This window comes from Priceomyces carsonii (genome assembly GCF_900007245.1).
Source record: "Priceomyces carsonii strain CBS4050 genome assembly, scaffold: Debaryomyces_carsonii_scaffold_7, whole genome shotgun sequence".
Taxonomy (NCBI): Eukaryota; Fungi; Ascomycota; class Pichiomycetes; order Serinales; family Debaryomycetaceae; genus Priceomyces; species Priceomyces carsonii.
Genome location: NW_026946680.1, coordinates 615,990 through 630,157, shown reverse-complemented (window position 1 = coordinate 630,157; position 14,168 = coordinate 615,990). Strand labels below are relative to the sequence as shown.

Below are 14,168 nucleotides of genomic sequence, written 5' to 3'. Positions count from 1 at the left end.
CATAACAGAAAAAAAAAATATATATATATATACATATATATATATATATCACGTCGACTTCCCACACAAGACTGATGTCTATAGCCACACTGCTGCTTCAAAAACAGTAAGCGTAACTTGTCAGACAGCCATTTACACCCACCCTAAACTAACACCTCCGAAAAGATCTGTAGAAAGGGTCAAGATCATCGCTCCTTTCTGAGAGTTGATTGAAGCCCTAAGGCAACAAATATACTCTAGATGAAAGGCAAACAAGTAGATGACCGGATTGCTAGAATCACAGACAAGCTAAATAAGTTCTCACTTTGAGGGTGTAAAGGTATCTCACTCATCAACCAAGTTGGATTCAGTGGCTCTTTTGAAGAGTCAAAGAGAGACGTGACCTATAGAAATGATCCTATGAAGTACGTCGACAAAGAAAAAAAGGAAAAATGAAAAAAAATTTGATGGCATCGATGCTCTTTTATAGACATCCGGTTTTGAGCGCGGCTTTGCATCGCGGCCATCGCCTTTCACGGTTATTGGTAGCTTTAACGAAATATGCCGTAATGGCTACGACTAGGACGGGACATATCTGACAGCTTCTATTTGGGAGTTCATGTAATGTTTAAAGCCCAAAATGATTACTTCAGCAATATAGAGTGTCCAGATTTAAAGGACAATGGGGTTTGTACTGTTTTGAATTGCATCTTTGGACATAGGCCAAATAGGAAGAGAAGTGACGACAATACAACGGATGATTGGCCAAGGAAGAGATCAAAAGAAGACCTCAATGATCAAGATTCATGGAGATTAAAAAATGATAGAGATACAACAGATAGGTTTGTCAATCAAGAAGAAGAGAGCAATCGAGATGATATCAAGCTGAGGAATGATGCTAGAGTTGCGTTACCCAAGACATTGAATCATCTGAAAATATCAAGAGATGAGAGAACGTTAATGGCAAGGAAGTTGGCAGAAAAATTTGCTCTCGAGAGACAACTAAACCCGAATCATAAAGCAATTGATACAGAGTTTGAATGGGCCAGTGGGTGTAAAACAGTAGAGGAGTATCGTACTAAGGCTCAAGCTTTTTTCAATAGAGAGAAGGAAGCGCCAAAGGAAGACCCCAGATTCATAATGCCTAGGGAAGTTCTTCCGTCTTCGCCTGCAACAATGCAAGTAAGGAAAAGGTTTATTCAACTTCTAGCGGATGCGATACACAAGGCTGAGCCAGATCTCTCCACACCCGTGCTTCATGCTATAGATGAAGAGTATAACCTTGCATCTTCCAATAGCACCAATACTTATCAACACTCTGTCAAAAGGAAAATATATGAAATCAATCATCCAGAGAGATTTATCAAATCGCCAAAAGAGCTTAGTGATGACGACTACCTCAGATCCCTCAATTCTCTTGTGATTCCTCCTGATGTTCTCGAAAAATACGGCTACATTATGGAAATACCGTCTACTGAACCACTAAAGAGGAGGCAATTATGCAAAAGATGTAACACTGAGTTTGCTCTCGAAGATCAACTTAAGCCCACAAAGTGCTATTATCACTCTGGGAGAGCAATAAAGGTAGGAAATGGCACGAGGGCTTACGACTGTTGTGGAGCAATAGTTGGAAGTGACAGTGAGCCGTGCTGCTTATCTGAGCATCATGTTTTCTATCTAACTGACCCAAAAGAACTACAATATGTGCAACCTTTTCAAAGGACAACAGAAATATTTGGACGCAATCCTCAATGTTTCAAGGCAGTAGGTATCGACTGTGAAATGGGATATACGACAATGGGATTTGAGCTACTTAGGATAACTGCAATTGATTTCTTCACTGGTGAAGAAGTCATTGACATCTTGACGCGACCAAATGGAAAGATTATTGATTTGAATACTAGATGGTCAGGAATCAGCGAAATAAAACCAGAGGCACTCAATTTTGAAGAACTGATTAAATTACTTGGAGAAGTCATTGATGCCGATACTATTTTAATTGGCCATGGGCTTGAAAACGACTTAAACTCTATGCGTCTTCTTCATAGTCGCATTGTGGATACGGCGGTGCTCTACCCCAAGCACAAAACTTCACCAACTTTCAGATTCTCGTTAAAAAATTTAGCCTTTAAGTATCTAGGAAGAACTATTCAGACGGGACAACATGATAGTGGTGAAGATTCCTTGGCCGCTATTGATGTCGTAAAGTATTTTATAAATAAAGATTATAATTCATAATGAATAATGTTTATTTTGCAAATGTAAGTATCTTTCAAAACTAAAATCCGATTACACTTTATTATACCAACACTTCATTCGATAGGAATTTCTTTTACGTAGGTATTCTTGTATTTTATATATTGGTGGTGTCCCCCTTTTTTTTTTTTTGCAACACAGGAATCGCAGATCTCCACTCTATTTAAACAAATTGGAGTACACATTCTCAACAACTGTCATATTGATCATCAGATTACGAATCTACAATGCTGTTAAAAGTCGTAATATTAGTTGGGGGAGAAACAACGGGCACCAGGTTCCGTCCATTATCAATGGATGTCCCTAAAGTTTTATTTCCAATAGCGGGAAAACCGCTAATTAGCCATATTATTGACAACATTGTTTCTCAGGTTGAAGATCAATTGAGTGAAATCTTATTACTAGGGTTTTTTAAAGATACATCAAAGTTTGACGAGTATTTAGAGACCACTAAAGGTATCTATCCAGATTTGAAAATCAGATATCTTTCGGAACCTTACCCCATGGGAACTGGTGGTGGACTACAGTACTTTAAGAATGAAATTGCTTCCAAGTCTGATCCGCATGGTAAAGTTATGATCATTCATGGTGATATAGTGACCATCTACCCTTTCAAGAAGATGCTTGACTTTTATGAATCCAAAAAAGCAAATTCTATTATATTGGGGATCGATCCCTTAATTTTGATGAATAACTCACAGAATACAGTTCAAGTCCAAAACCAGAATTCATATAAGACATATGAGAAAGATAAACTTTTGAGCAACTACGGTACAATTATAGCGAACAAAGAGACTTCTGAAGTGGTACATTATGTGGAGAAACCGTCATCAAAGCTTTCAAAGTTTCAAACAATTGCAAGTTATGACACTTTTATAAGTGGGGGCATATACTTGTTTAATGACATATTCTTTAAGCTACTCGACGAAGCCCAAAAAGAGAAATCCTCAAAGCTAAACCATTTCTCAATGGATGATATCGATGATGACACTGTTGATGCAAATATCTTGTCCTTGGAGTTAGATGTTTTGAAGATACTCGCTAGTGAGAAGCAAGGGAAGTTCTATACCCTTAAATCAAATAGCTTTTGGTACCAATTGAAAACACCCGTGTCTGCATTATTAGCCAACAGTTTCTTTCTCGAGCGTTGCTTGCAGAGCGAATTTAAGAGTGAGCTTATGCAACCTTCCATAAATATCTATCCACCGGTTAAAATATGGGGTTCGGATTTGCCAGGCGCTCAAGGATACAAAATAGGACCGAACGTATCTATTGGGAGGAAAGTCAAAATAGGAAGTGGAACAAGGTTGAAAAATTGTATTATTGGCGATAATGTATCAATAGGTGATAATACTTTTATCGCTAATGCTATAATTTCAAAGGGGGTCAAGATTGGTAAATGGTGTCGAATAGAAGGAACAATGGATAACAGCACTATCAGTAAAGATTTAACTAGAGTTAAATCTGACGGATACTTTAAGATAATCAACAACATTGTGGTATTGTGCGAAAATACTACCGTTTGCAACCAGGTTTTTGTGTACAATTCAATTGTTTTGCCTCATAAAGAACTAAAGAACGACATCAAATATGAGATTGTAATGTGATATGGACCTATGACCACTTAGGATGTACATTTTTGGCTCAAACACTGCATCTTATGGTATTACTACTCCTTAATTAACTTATTTTGACACCATTTTCATATCATGTGGTCTGAAAAGTTCACAGATTTAGGAAGTAAACTAGCTGGAACTAGTTCAAGCAGATAAAATCTACGTGATTTTGCTCCCTAACTTTCTAGCTTTCTCTACAAAACAATCAAGAAGGTTCTATGATATGGGAAACAAGATTATATATCTCATTAACAATACTTTCACTTAGCTTTTACAGTGATATAGCTCGACAACTATGACAATTCAATTCCCAAGCTCAGGGTAAAGAGCATCTCTTTTTTTCTGGACACTAAAAGAGTCTTATTTTTCTATTGAAGTAGTTTAAGTAGTTTGTTCGTTCAAATACCAAATTAGACCACGCGATTGCAGCAAAATGGTCTGTAGAACAAAACGCGAATGTGATAGCACCAACGCGGTTTTTATTGTCGTAAGTTACGCTCATATTTCTAAACATTGAAAGTACTCTCATATATATCCAGATACCGAAGCTCAGAGTATACAAGTCTTTCTGTTGCTTCAGATATTGAAGAAAAAGGACATGAAAAAGTCTCCTGGAAATGCCCAGAAAGCAGTAAAGAATGGCGGAGGTACTCCTAGTAATAGGATGAAACAAGCATCTTTGATGTCATTTTTCAAGCCTGCTGTTACCACTAAACAGCTGCCTCCCGTTGTTAATGAAGTCAAAAAGGAAGAAAGCATACCGGTGGAAACACTGATGGAGCTGGAAAACCCAATTAAAAGTACTCCGGTAAAAGGCTTAGAGAGTGAGAAAGATAGTATGATGGATAGGACCACAGACACGCCATTAACGTCAGAGTCAGAGGGAGCAATGCCTTGCGGTGATGAAAAGAGGAATGATTGGCCAAAATCTTCTCCGGTTTTAAATAACAATTTAGAGAAAGGCAGCAATGCAAGCAACAGACCTGATAACAACAGTGATAAGAACGGCCATGGTGACCCTACTCACGATTCGAGTCCTCTAGTGAAAAGAGCAGCCAGAAGATCGGTGAGATACGTAGAGAGTGAAGACGAAGATGGGGATGATGATCTACATCCTGGTCGTGAAAAGAGAAGAAAGGTGTCTACTAGCGATGACGAGGATGATAATTTTAGTCCCGCAGCTGAAGACGACGAAGATGATAATGATGACGATGATGATGATAATATGAGCGACTTCATCGCTGATGACAATGAACCAAGTGAACCTGAAGCGGAAAACAGTGACTCCGAGGAAGAAGAGAGACCCCCCAAGAAATCGAAATCACGTAATAGCTCAAGGAGTTCGGGCTCTTCACCAGAGTCAAAGGCAATTAAAAGGGAACCTTCAAATGGAGGCATTTTAGCTGAAAAATTTAAAGCGGGCTCCTCCTATAAATCTGCAGTCCAGTCTTCTATCCCTACGGAAAGTAAGCCAAAACCAAATGCTATTGCATCACCTAAACCGAAAAGTAATTTTGCGAAAGAAAACGAAGAAAGATATCAATGGCTTGTTAACGTTAAAGATGCTGAAAAGAGGACGGTAGATGACCCAAACTACGACCCGAGGACCTTGTATATCCCACAGTCTGCCTGGGGAAAATTTACACCTTTTGAAAAACAATATTGGGAAATTAAAAGTAAATTATGGGACACTGTAGTGTTTTTCAAAAAGGGCAAGTTTTATGAACTATATGAAAACGATGCTGCCATTGCAAATACAGAATTCGACCTAAAGATAGCTGGTGGCGGAAGAGCAAATATGAAATTGGCAGGAATACCCGAAATGTCTTTTGAATATTGGGCAAAAGAATTCATTAGTCATGGCCATAAAGTTGCTAAGGTAGACCAGAAAGAGACACTTTTGGCGAAGGAAATGAGGGATGGTTCGACCAAAGAAGAGAAAATTATAAAGAGAGAATTGACTGGTGTTTTAACAGGAGGAACTCTAACTGATTTAAGCATGATCAATGATGATATGGCTATATATTGCTTAAGTATAAAGGAAGTGATACTGGAAGATGACATCAAAACCTTTGGCGTCACCTTTGTCGATACAGCCACTTCAGAATTGAATTTTATAGAATTTGCAGATGACAATGAGTGTACAAAGTTGGAGACATTAGTGGCTCAAATCAAGCCAAAAGAGGTTTTATGTGAAAAAGGAAATTTATGTCCGATCGCAGTCAAGATCTTGAAGCATAACGGGGCCACAAACAATCAGATTTGGAACAACTTGAATCCGATTTCTGAATTTTGGGATTATGAAATTACTTTAGATAGCTTAGTCAAAAGTAATTATTATGAGGCTGAAGATTTGGATGACTATAGCAATTTTCCTAAAATTTTGGTTGACTTTAAAGATAATTTTAAAGTAGCCTTCAACGCTTTTGGTGGTTTGTTATACTATTTGAAATCTTTAATGCTCGATGAACAAATCATGACTTTGGCGAACTTTAATCGTTATGAAATATCTAAAAATGCTTCAACGCATCTAATTTTAGATGGAATAACCTTAAATAATTTAGAGATTTTGAATAATTCTTCTGATGGTGGTGACAAAGGAACTTTATTGAAGTTGATAAATAGAGCGGTAACGCCTTTTGGGAAGCGAATGTTGAAGAAATGGGTTTTGCATCCACTCATGAATGTGAAGGAGATAAATGACAGATACGATTCCGTCGATTTCTTTACAAATGGAGGCGTTGATTTCAGGTTAATATTAGAAGAGGGATTTCTTGGTCTTCCTGATTTAGAAAGACTCTTGGCTAGAATTCATAGCAAGACTTTGAAGTTCAAGGATTTTGTAAAAGTCATTGAGAGTTTTGAAAAGATAGCGGAGATCATTCATAAGCTTAAAGGCTCTACAACGAATAGTGCTGGATCATTACACAGATATATGAATAGCTTTCCTGAGGAGTTACACTCATTAAATGCCGAATGGGAGGATGCTTTTGATAGAAGAGAGGCTCTTCAAGGGATTGTATCTCCTACAAAAGGGATAGATTCTCAATTTGATGAATCACAGAGCAAGATTGACTCTCTCGAACAAGAATTAAATGAGCATCTTCGGGAATACAAAAAGGAATACAAGTCAAATGAAATATGTTACAAGGACTCTGGGAAAGAGATTTATTTGATTGAAGTGCCCAATAAATTGACGAAGATCATTCCTCATTCCTGGCAACAAATGGGAGCAACTGCAAAAGTTAAGAGATATTGGTCTCCGGAAGTTAGAACATTGGTTAGGAAATTGTTAGAACAGAAGGAGTTGCATAAAATGGTCTGTGAGACGTTGAAATCAAGAATGTATGACAGATTCGATAAAAATTATAATTTATGGATGAAAACAATCAAGGCGATTGCTAATATCGATTGCTTGTTAGCTCTTACAAAGGCATCTGAGTTGGTGGGGACTCCTTCTTGTAGACCACAGTTCATGGAAAGTGAAAAGGCTGCGATTGATTTTAAGGAATTGAGACATCCTTGTTTCATAGGAAGTAAGGATTTTATTCCTAACGATGTTATATTGGGAGGTGATAAGCCTGGCTTTGCTTTGTTGACAGGCGCTAATGCTGCTGGAAAGTCCACCGTAATGAGAACAACTGCTCTTGCAGTCATTTTGAGCCAAATTGGCTGTTATGTTCCTGCTCAGAATGCAACATTGACACCAGTCGATAAAATTATGACGCGTTTAGGAGCTAATGACAATATTTTGCAAGGTAAATCTACATTCTTTGTCGAGCTCTCTGAAACCAAAAAGATTTTAACTAATGCGACGCCCGCTTCTCTTGTGATTTTAGATGAGCTTGGTAGAGGTGGATCTTCAAGTGACGGGTATGCTATCGCTGAATCAGTTCTCTATCACTTGGCGACTCATGTGCAGTCATTAGGTTTCTTTGCAACTCACTATGGCTCTCTAGGCTTGTCTTTCCAGAATCATCCCCAGATAAGACCATTGAGGATGGCAATAATTGTTGACAATCATTCGAGGAATATAACTTTCCTTTACAGGTTAGAAGAAGGTACAGCGCCGGGTTCTTTTGGCATGAATGTTGCTTCTATGTGCGGAATATCCAATAAAATCGTCGAAAGGGCCGAGATAGCAGCTAAGGAGTATGAACAAACTTCGAAATTAAAAAGAGCAAGTGAAAACAGTGAAGCTAACAAGCTCAGTTTAGGGGTACAAAGTGATTTCAGTTGGATAGTAAACGGAAAATTTGCATCACTTTCGGAGGACATATTGAAGTTCGACGAGAATGTGAAGAAACACTCTTTACAAAACATCTTTGATATCATAGCAGGTTTATAGATGCCTATTAGCAGATTTATTGATGCCTATAGGTTGAAACTTAAAATGTATGTTCAAAATTATCAATCTTCTATGTTAAGTGCGCATAATGGCGAAATATTAGTAATTAACTTTAAATACCCTTACAAGATAGTAATCAGACATAGCAAAATGATTCATAAATTAGGATTAAACACGAGTGCACCTTATCACCTATTATTTTACTCACTAGTATTTGGAGGAACCGTTTCCCACTCTTTCATTTTGTCCCCTATCGCTTTCAAGAATTTGCCTAGAGCGGAGTTTGGAAAACTACAAAACAAAGTTTTTCCCTTATACTTCATCGGCCAAGCTTTGTCTCCTCTTATTTTGGGACTCAGTACCCCATTGAAGCTTTGCCCTTTTACTATTGGGTTGTTATCGCTCTCAGCGTTAGGCGGAGTCCTTAATTATTTTGTTTTATTACCAGTTTGCCGCAATATCAAGGCAGAGACTGACAAACTTCTAGAGGATAATAAGGCATTCGACTCAGAGGGAAAGCCTACGGAAACATATGACGCTGTCAATAAGAAGTTTGGTAAGTTCCATGGATTCTCGATGTTGTTCAATTTGTTATCAATTTTGTCTCTTGGAGGTTATGGTGTTGTTCTTGCAAAGAGACTAGTTTAAGGATTATCAATAACAACTAACCTCAGAATGGGAGGTTCACATCTATTATATGAATGATATTGCTACCAAGAAGAAGAACTTTATAATTATATAAATTGAAATATGATTTGTGTTCTACTAATATTTGTAATTCGACAATTCTCTTGAATGCTTCCATTACGACAATTTTTTCCTTTGAATTGAATTCCCTGATTGATCTTGAATCATAGTCATTTCGTTGAACTCATCTTATTATTGGTGATCTAAGCTCAATATTAGGTATCAAAATAGCACAATGAGTAAAACATGATTGAGCTGAGATTTTTCAAATTATGTTTAATAATGTCTCTAAGCATTCAAACCTTGCTCTGAATTCAGGATTTCCGAAGCCTTAATTGTATTCTTTACTCCACGTGAATCAATTCCTCTTCATAGATGCTTTATAAGTAGCATTAAACCAAAACCCACGACCTGCATATACTAGATTTATGTAAGTGCAACATTGTATGTAAACATCAATTATTCAGATTCCCATTCTTTAATATCTACGGATAGGAACAATATGAGTACGATCCAGCTGTTAACAACAGATCTACTTAATTTAAGTTCTGAGTCTAAAAGAAAAAGTTCAGAGGTTAGGCAAAGTTGTGATGTAGCGTTACTTAAGTTGAAAGAGCTTCCTGGCCTGGCCAATGCCAAAGACTACTTGAGTGACATCGATATGAAACAAAAAATAGTTCAACCGTGCTTAATAGCTTGTACCTCAGGTAATGTTAAATTAGCCACAATATCGATACCGATCCTTCAGAAGCTAATTGTTACAGAACTAATACCTGTGAGTAGTTTGGGTGAATTAATGGAGGCATTGAAGGAAGCTACACACTTAGCTATCGACATTCAATTGAAAATTTTACAATGCCTACCGGCTTTAATGCAAAACTATGAATCTGATATGCGAGGGGATCTTTTGATTGAGTTATTGGGAATATGCACCAGCTTAACTGCAAATAATAAGTCGACAGTTGTCATAAATACGGCATCGGCAACTTTACAACAGCTTTTTGGAAATATTTATGATAAATTGAAAACATCGAAGGAGAAAAAAGGTAACAACGAAATAAAGATAGACAGTGATGAAATTGTGCTTGTTGATGATAATTCACTAGAAGCCTTCAATATTTTTAAAGACCTCACGAGATTGATTGAAAACGACGAGGTACCATATTTTAAAAATGAGATTCACATAAGGGTTCTGTCAGTGTTGGAAATCATTGAAAACATATTAATAATCCATTACCAAATATTTCGTACCCATCAGGAATTGGCATACTTGCTAAGGGTGAAAGTTGTCCCAGCGTTACTCAGAATACTATACTCTCCAGATAAAAACTTTGCTTTAACAACAAGAGCTATTAGAATCATTCAAGTTCTACTTTCTACTCAACTTGAAAATTTAGAAATAGAAAGTGAACTTATTTTGTCATTTTTAAACCACATTTTAATCGGTAATGAAGCTAACGAGGAACATTCTGATCAGACAAACTGGGAGAAAATGCTAGTCTTGGAAATGTTTAAGAACATCTTTGCGAACTTTGATATTGTTAAGTCTATATTTGAGAAATTCGATAGTAACCCGAGAAAGAAAAATGTTGTTAAGGAATTGTTATCCATATTTTGTAACTATATACCCCGGAATGCCCCTACCATTAATGAGATTATTGAATTTCCTCCCCGATTTAACCCTTCGCCGTCACAGGGTCAGCTGCTAACTCCTGTTGTGTTATCGAAATCCTCCTCTATCATGAAGAGTCCTTTACTAGATCACTTGGATAAAACGGAGGCACCGACTCTGTTTCCTATAACATATCCAATCTACTGCATCTTTAACATTCTATTGGAATATGCAGATGGTACGGCAAAATTTGTTCAAGGTTTATCAGGCGATGCAAATCCTGAAAACATTGAATCTGAAGTTGAGTTTATCAACGTATTTATTGAAACAAGCTTCAATGAAATTTCTTCAATATACCACACTTTCCTTTACTTACAGATGGATAATGACTGTTTCCATTTGTTAATAAGATCTCTTCAAAAATATACCCATACAACAGGATTATTAGGTGCTTCATCGCTTAGAGATGATCTTTTAACGATGTTATCTGCGGCCATTGTCAAGAACTCAAGAGACCATGATAACCGCCGCCCAATCCTGATGCCAAATAACCATTATGCTGCTTCCTCAATTCAAGAGCAAGGTAAACAATTACTTGCATTCGGCGAATCAATAGTAGAATCATTCAGTTCCAATCGTCCCTCAACTTCAAGTGAGGGTCCATCTTCTCAGTCAACCACCGATTTGATATCTTATTCTCGTTACTTCAATTCGAGGCAGGTGACTTGCTTGAGAGCTCTTATAAATTTAGCGGTTTCTTTGGGTTCGACATTACAAAAGTCATGGCGTATAATCTGGTTGACACTTCAATGGAGCGACTATTATATCAAAGGTCCAGATCAATTTAGTTCGAGCAAGGTGTTCAAAGGTCTAACTGGTGACATGCTACCAAGAATAACAAGTCAAGACGAATCCAACATTCAGGTTTCAGAGAAAAAATTCTTCGAAAGTGTTAATAAGTATCCCAAGAGACCCTTTCAAGATTTATTACAATCTTTGATAGAACTATCTCAGGACCTGTTAGAGGAATCTGAAAATAGCCCTAACAACAATAACCTCGAAAATTTGGACGAGAAGTATACTAGACTATGTCCTTATAACAAAGTATTTTTTTTGACTAAAATTCAGCAAATATGTGATATCAATTTGCTTAAATTTTTCATTGAATATGATGAACCATGGTTCTTGATTTCAGATTACTTTATAAGACTTGGTAACAATAGGTCCATTCAATACAACTTAAGGATTCATATTACTAAAACTTATGCTCAACTTATAAATAACCTTGCTACGATTGGCTTCGAAAATTCTCTGGAAGAAATTAATGGCAAGACATCTAAGAAATCCTTAGCCGCATTAATTGGATTCTTGAACAGGCAGCTGGAGATTGGTGCCCCCGATGAGTTACTAGTTCTAAACTGTGAAACTGAAATTCATCTTCTAATTTTGGATACCCTACATGATCTTGTCGATAAGTACGACACTTTCTATCAGAATTCTTGGAATATTGTTTTTCAGATTTTGAATACGCCTTTTAGAGTAAAGTCGAAAGATACGAAGGACAATAACTTGAGTGAAAAAGTACGGTCACTTATAGAATCCTCATTTGATACCTTGAAGTTAATTTTAGATGAATTTTTGGCTTCTATTCCTGCTAACCAATTAAAACTATTGATTGACACGCTTTTTAATTTTTGCAAACAAACGTATGACTTGAATATATCATTTAGCTCGATTAGCTATTTCTGGCTTTTTAGTGACTCCTTAAAGTTGAGGATAAATAATACTGAAGAGATTGCTGGAGAATTGGCGACACTAAGATCAGAAAAAGATTTGACTCAATTCATAGAGAAAAAAGTTACGAATGAATCGAGAGCATTTTACTTGGCGCTTGACACTTACTTGTTATCTACTCTACTTAAGTTGTCTGATGATAATAGAGCGCAAGTAAGAGATGGCTCAATTCAAACATTTTTTCAAATAATTGATGTCCATGGAAATATTTTAACGCCACTTTGGGATTTAATTTACGAAGCTGTCTTACCCAGCTTATTAAATCTCAATCTAGAGATCAATAGTCCTTCATTTATAAAAAAAGAATGGATTGAGAGCTTGAGTCTCATTCTTTCGGGTCTTATTTCAATCTATAGTAAGTTCATGATGGATCTCACTGATGAAACATGTGAAAAATGGGATGGTCTCTTGAAATATTTTTCTAAATTATTAGATTTGAAGTGGGTTGATCTTAACTTAAAAATATTTAGAAGTTTTAATGACTTGCTAAAGGCATTCCAGCTTGATCATTCGAATGATTATAGCGGGAATAAAAGGATCCAAGAGTTATTATTTAGGTTTTGGAATACAGTTCCTGTGGAATATGACTTTACAAATTCGTTATATCAGGAATCAATTACAGCATTAATACAATGCTTCCCACCCTTGTACCTTATAATCAAGCGAAACATAACCCAGAAGGATATTAATAAGATCATTAGTATTTTGAACAGATGTGCAAGATATCCAGTGTTGCCAGGTAATCAACTTGACAATACTAAGCCTTCTAAGTTGCAGGCTGCTGTTTTGAAGGATTTAAAGGTTATAGATGATAAAGATCCCCAAATTCAATCGCAAGTGGTACAACTTTTAAACAGTATTGCTACATATCCATTCGGTGTAAGAGAAAGAATTGAACAGAAATTAACTACAGTTTTACAAGATAAGGTAAGAGTACCGAGCTTCATCGCAGTCAGTCATTTATCTGTTAAGCTTCTCAGGTCGAAGCTAGCACTGATAACCGATTTCAAAGTGATGATTGAGGACAAGGCGATCAATAAAATTTTAAAATCACTTTTGGAAATTATTAAGTTGAAAGCAATTGGAATAGAGAAAGAGCCGAAACCCTTGTGGGTGGAAGCGACGGACGTACTTCGATACTCAGTTTCTAAGCTCATTGATGAAAATGTTTCAGAAATTGACAGTGATGAATTGTGGACTCTAATTTTGAGGGGTGTTACTATTTGTTTTGAGTCTAATAGTCCGACTTACGAAGCCATCAACTTGGAGCAATATTCTGAGCTAAGTAGTGTTGTTCTACCAGCAATTCTAGACGATTCCCAGAATAGAAAACGCTACATCGAGGAGTTCATCACGTCTCTATATTCGAATTCGACCCTTTATGAATACGATGTCTTAGAGCTGTCTCTACTTGAACAAAATACGTCTCCAGAGAATATCACCCACGCATTCACGTCTTACGACTTCAACTCGTTCTTTGGATCTACACAGCCTCTCGTGACCTACTCGAACAAGAGCACAAGAATCCTTTGTCTCAAAGAATTAATCAGATATTCCGTTCTGCCATCAGACACAATCCTCAATACTTTCAGCCGAGCTTATTTCATTGCTAGAGCTTCAATGGCACTTCGGAGGTATATTTGCGACCGTGCTCTCTTGTTTCGATGCCCAGTCCCCAAAGTCCAACATCAGGAGCTATTGCTAATCTTAGATGGTCTATTGAAGATCCAAAACACATCAACCGAAGATAAGACCTTCAAGAAGTTACAGCCGCTCTTAACCAGGCTTATTCCTTACGCCTCAAACTTTTCAAACCTCGATCTACTTCTCGAACCCTTGATAGATGCCCTCTGTAGTGCATAGATGCCTCATCACA

The 14,168-nt window shown here is 37.0% G+C and overlaps 5 protein-coding genes across 5 annotated transcripts; all 5 read left to right on the top strand.

The window, feature by feature from the left end:
- Nucleotides 1-603: 603 nt before the first annotated feature.
- REX3 (RNA exonuclease) lies at nucleotides 604-2,217 on the top strand (the record flags this gene model as incomplete). The annotated part of the gene is made up of 1 exon (XM_062956268.1): nucleotides 604-2,217. The coding sequence occupies one exon, from the start codon at nucleotides 604-606 to the stop codon at nucleotides 2,215-2,217; it is 1,614 nt and encodes a 537-aa protein (XP_062812788.1).
- A 245-nt stretch (nucleotides 2,218-2,462) lies between these two features.
- Nucleotides 2,463-3,842, top strand: PSA2 (Psa2p; the record flags this gene model as incomplete). Its single annotated transcript, XM_062956267.1, has 1 exon — nucleotides 2,463-3,842. One exon carries the CDS (start codon nucleotides 2,463-2,465, stop codon nucleotides 3,840-3,842), a length of 1,380 nt encoding a protein of 459 aa, XP_062812787.1.
- Nucleotides 3,843-4,449: 607 nt separating this feature from the next.
- On the top strand, nucleotides 4,450-8,199 carry MSH6 (mismatch repair ATPase; the record flags this gene model as incomplete). The annotated part of the gene is made up of 1 exon (XM_062956266.1): nucleotides 4,450-8,199. The coding sequence occupies one exon, from the start codon at nucleotides 4,450-4,452 to the stop codon at nucleotides 8,197-8,199; it is 3,750 nt and encodes a 1,249-aa protein (XP_062812786.1).
- Nucleotides 8,200-8,847, top strand: PRCAT00006138001 (uncharacterized protein; the record flags this gene model as incomplete). The annotated part of the gene is made up of 1 exon (XM_062956264.1): nucleotides 8,200-8,847. One exon carries the CDS (start codon nucleotides 8,200-8,202, stop codon nucleotides 8,845-8,847), a length of 648 nt encoding a protein of 215 aa, XP_062812785.1.
- A 541-nt stretch (nucleotides 8,848-9,388) lies between these two features.
- On the top strand, nucleotides 9,389-14,155 carry MON2 (Mon2p; the record flags this gene model as incomplete). Its single annotated transcript, XM_062956263.1, has 1 exon — nucleotides 9,389-14,155. The coding sequence occupies one exon, from the start codon at nucleotides 9,389-9,391 to the stop codon at nucleotides 14,153-14,155; it is 4,767 nt and encodes a 1,588-aa protein (XP_062812784.1).
- Nucleotides 14,156-14,168: the final 13 nt, after the last annotated feature.